This window comes from Penicillium canescens (genome assembly GCF_028828765.1).
Source record: "Penicillium canescens strain IBT 15451 chromosome Unknown utg000010l_segment0_segment0, whole genome shotgun sequence".
Taxonomy (NCBI): domain Eukaryota; kingdom Fungi; phylum Ascomycota; class Eurotiomycetes; order Eurotiales; family Aspergillaceae; genus Penicillium; species Penicillium canescens.
The window spans coordinates 2,694,031-2,698,120 of NW_026703972.1; the positions used below are offsets into that span (position 1 = coordinate 2,694,031).

The 4,090-nt window shown below is 48.6% G+C and overlaps 1 protein-coding gene across 1 annotated transcript; it reads left to right on the top strand.

Annotated features, from left to right (window-relative positions):
- Window positions 1–286: 286 nt before the first annotated feature.
- Window positions 287–2,062, top strand: N7446_012481 (uncharacterized protein). The gene is made up of 4 exons (XM_058521223.1): window positions 287–551; window positions 610–871; window positions 929–1,573; window positions 1,624–2,062. Exons 1-4 carry the CDS (start codon window positions 293–295, stop codon window positions 1,973–1,975), a joined length of 1,518 nt encoding a protein of 505 aa, XP_058366589.1. The 5' UTR covers window positions 287–292; the 3' UTR covers window positions 1,976–2,062.
- The last annotated feature ends 2,028 nt before the right edge of the window (window positions 2,063–4,090 follow it).

The window sequence follows — 4,090 nt, forward strand, 5'->3', positions numbered from 1 at the left end:
ATAGCAACCAAATAAACCTGTAGATAAAGCGACGTATCTCTGATTATGCCCAATGGGAATCAAGTAGATGTGAATCTTGAGTCTACAAACGAATGTGCAGTGTTGGGGTTAGCCGGTATCGCTCCACCGAATTTCCCCGATCATCAGCCTGTAGACACCTAATTGGCGGAGGCTTATCAGGCAAGACAGCCCCGTGCTTAAACTTTATTAGCGTTATCTTTCCAATTCTATTATTCGGGGCATTTATATAGAAGTCGAATCCAGCTAGAAGGAGTATGAGAGTAGCTGATTTATGACCGCGTTCGTAACCATGCCGAACGCAGAGCTTGAATCAGGGCGTCTCTCGCCGTCAAAGGAAGCCCCAACTATTGCAACTGCCAATACCTCAAAGGAGGCGCCAACTATTGCAAGTGTCAATATCGATCCCCGGGCAGAGCGCGCATTAGTCTGGAAGTTCGATCTTCGTCTCCTCCCTGTCCTTGCAATTATGTACCTGTTCAACAGCTTGGACAAATCCAATCTAGGGAACGCAAAGACAGCTGGACTTGAAGGTGTGTAATTCCTGATGACCGGTGAGGATTGTGGTATTGATGGAAAATAAAACTATAGAGACACTCTCATTGAAAGGAACCCAGTACAATTTGATCCTGAGCATATTTTTCGTGCCATATGTTTTGACTGCTCCTTTCTTGGGTCTTCTTGGTAAGAAATATGGGCCAAACATCGTGCTACCCTGTATGATGCTTGCCTTTGGCACCTGTACCATTCTGGTAGTCGCTGTTTTCAACTTCAGTGGCCTTTTCGCCATCAGATGGTTTTTGGGGATGGCAGAAAGTGCCTTTTTTCCATTGGTAATCTATTACCAGACGACGTATGCGTGCCCCCTTCTCCGTTACCATATTGGAGCTGCGGTTTAATTCTGTTACAGCTTTTACCGCCGAGGCGAGTTAGCCCGCCGACTAGCTATTTTTTACGCTGCACAAACGATTGCCTCAGCATTTTCTGGATTGCTCGCTTTCGGAGTTTTCCAAATAGAATCGGGTCCATTAGCCTCTTGGCGATATCTGTTCCTGATCGAAGGTGGAGGAACCGTTCTCTTTGCACTCTTTGCACTATGGTACTTGCCCCGGTCAGCTTCAGAGGCTGCGTACTTGACCCCAGAAGAGAAGGAGCTGGCGTACCTTCGACTGCAGATTGATAGTTCTTCGGTGGTAAACGAAAAGCTGGACATCCGTGATGCATTCCGCGTTTTCAAACACGGTACTAGCTGGGCAATTCTAGCCATTCAAGTTTGCCTGGGTGTTCCGCTGCAATCGGTCCAGCTATTTCTTCCGGTTATCATCAAGCGTCTTGGATATAGCACTGTGAAAACCAATTTGTTCACTGTAGCGCCTAACATTTCCGGTGCTGCAGTGTTGCTTATATTGGCTTTTGGCAGCGATTGGACCCGGTGGAGATTCCCGTTCATCGCACTAGGATTCCTGTTCACATTTGTTGGATTCATTATCTATGCAACCATCGACGTTCAGCGGGATTTAAACGTTGCATATTTCGCCTCATTCTTGATGACTTGGTCAGTCCTGCTCAATTGGACAGAGAAACATCCAGCTAACGCTTCTCTAGGGGAACCTCTGCGCCTTCTGTTCTTCTCGACACTTGGTACAACAACAATATCGCAAATGAAGGTCGCCGTGTCGTCTTGACGAGCATCGCTGTTCCTGTGGCCAACTTGATGGGAGTCGTCAGCTCAAACATATTTCGCAACCAAGACGCACCAATTTATCTACCTGCCCTAATCACTACGGCATCGTTCGGCGGTGCTGGCATTGTTCTAACACTTTGCCTCGGAGGTTGGATGATAGCAGATAACAAAAAGAGAGACCGGACGCAGGGGGTTCACCTTAAGGCAAAAAATATTCCAACGGAATACCTTCAGGACGGACCTGCTTGTGAAACATTCCGTTGGTTCTATTGAAGGTTACTGAGTGTGTTTGATAAGTTAATGAAAGAATGGCTCGTTGCAGGTGAACACAGTGAGGGCGTATATGTTGCGTCATACGTTTGGCATATTTATATTTCTGGCTGAAAATATCGTAGGTATTGGCCCTATGAATAAAGAAATGATCACCTCCAAAGCCTCCCTATAAATGTAGTGCCATCTACTTACACAAGTGTGCTTACTGTATACTCCCTGAAGTGGGTCCGTGATGATGTCATGGCCCCAGAAGGCCCTGAATTGACACACGCCGGTTTGATTGAGTGTCGTCAATACAGTTTCCGCAAACCGAATTTAACCGAAGACTCAACTGCGTTTGGACTTTGTAAAATGCTTTCCTCACCATCGCTTTTGATCATGACTGAGCTTGGGGGCTCTGCTCCCCAGTCGTATTACAGACTGGCCCAAGAACGGGAATTCTACAAGGCTTCGTTTGAGCCCCACGTACATGTAATGGATGCTGATTCTTCGGTGAGGCAGGTATATCCCTCGTAAACAATTCGGTCGCATTACGCCCCCTTCGACAATGCTAGCCAGAATACCCTTAAACCGCAGCTCTCCGGTGACACAGCCCTGAACTCGTTTGCCCAGCTAGGCGCTATCCGTTTGGGAGCTTGGCATGCTTTTCTCTCACTCTTCAATCGGGACCCACCAAGCATGTGGTCGCAGAAGCCACTCCGTCATTGAGTTTAGTAGGCGGCCATGTTCGTGATCAGCGTGACAATCTTCGACTGGATTGCTGTGTGATGCCCAAAGAGAAAGGACTCTGCCACTATGTGGAGGGTCTACCGTCCGAGCAAGCTACAGAGTATGCCGATGTTGTAGGTGATCGCACATTGGTGGTCTTGGATATGAGCAAGAACAGCCGATTTGACCGACGTGAAGTATTGAACGCATTTCCAACGTCAAGTTTTATGCTGCAGTTCCCATCATCAGCCCTCGAGGGTACACAATTGGAGCTTACAGTGTGATGGACACCGAAGCGAGGACGTCAAATCCCGACCAACATGATTTGCAGATTATGAAGGATATGGCTGGAACGATCATCGAGCATCTAGCAGTGGAACACTCTGCACTCAAAAATTACCGGGCGGAACGGATGATCGTCGGCCTAGGCAGCTTTGTGGAGGGCAGGTCAACTCTTCGTGATTCATAGCGAGAGACCAACGCACAGTATGCTGCCTCGGAACAGTCCGGAGAGACTGTAGAAGGCCAGTTGAATATCCAGCAACAGCATCTCCAGGAACGTGCCACGAACAAAGGTCAAACAGGCCTTGCTTTCCGCGACTCACCAGGGAAAGCCAAAGATGACACCAATTCTTAACCAAACAGCAATGGATCACGGTCAGACCGCAATCCAAGATCCAAGGTTGAAGTCGAGACAATACTGTCCGAAGCGTGCTTGCGGGGGAAACCCTCCAGGATGACAGCCTGTCGTCCGGCATCAAGCGGGGGTGCTCGCGAGCAGCTAACTTGATTCGAGAATCGATTGGAGCTAAGGGTGTGATATTTCTTGATGCCAATAACGAGCGTTTTGGGAGCCTAGTCAAGCAAACCCATCGCAAAGTCTCAGGACCAACCTCGAAAGACCTCTCTTCAAGCGGCGACGAAAGTACAGACTCAGCATCTTCTTCAAAACGTCACATGCGGGCCTTGACACTTCATACGTCGCCTATCTCGACACCAGTTAAGGATTTACTGTCAAACCCCGCGAAGGATATCATCTGTCAGTTCGCGGTACTCGAAACTCGCTACCAGCGTTATTGCCGAGGCTCTGACCTTGCGGATGGGCGCTATTTCCAAATTGCCACCCCGCTACTAACTCTTGTCACCGATCAGTCTCCAGTCAATGACTCGAGAATAATCACTCGCGAAATACTACAATCCTTTCGCCGAATCAGTCTTAAAGGCGCCTGGAATGATGACTGTCATCTGAAAGCTATCGCACGTCGATGGAGCCGTCTCTGTCACGAGGTAGAGGAGATTGCAGCTTCATGACGCTTGGAAACCAAACTACTGGGGCTCGCTCAGGTAGATTACATCATCATACCCGACCAGCCAATGACCCACACTGGCTAGGAGCTCTGCCACCCA

Coding starts and splice junctions, on each gene's coding strand:
- N7446_012481 (XM_058521223.1), top strand. CDS start 293: ATGACCGCGTTCGTAACCATGCCGAACGCAGAGCTTGAATCAGGGCGT. Junction 552..609: donor AAAGACAGCTGGACTTGAAG/GTGTGTAATTCC, acceptor ATAAAACTATAG/AGACACTCTCATTGAAAGGA. Junction 1,574..1,623: donor GCCTCATTCTTGATGACTTG/GTCAGTCCTGCT, acceptor ACGCTTCTCTAG/GGGAACCTCTGCGCCTTCTG.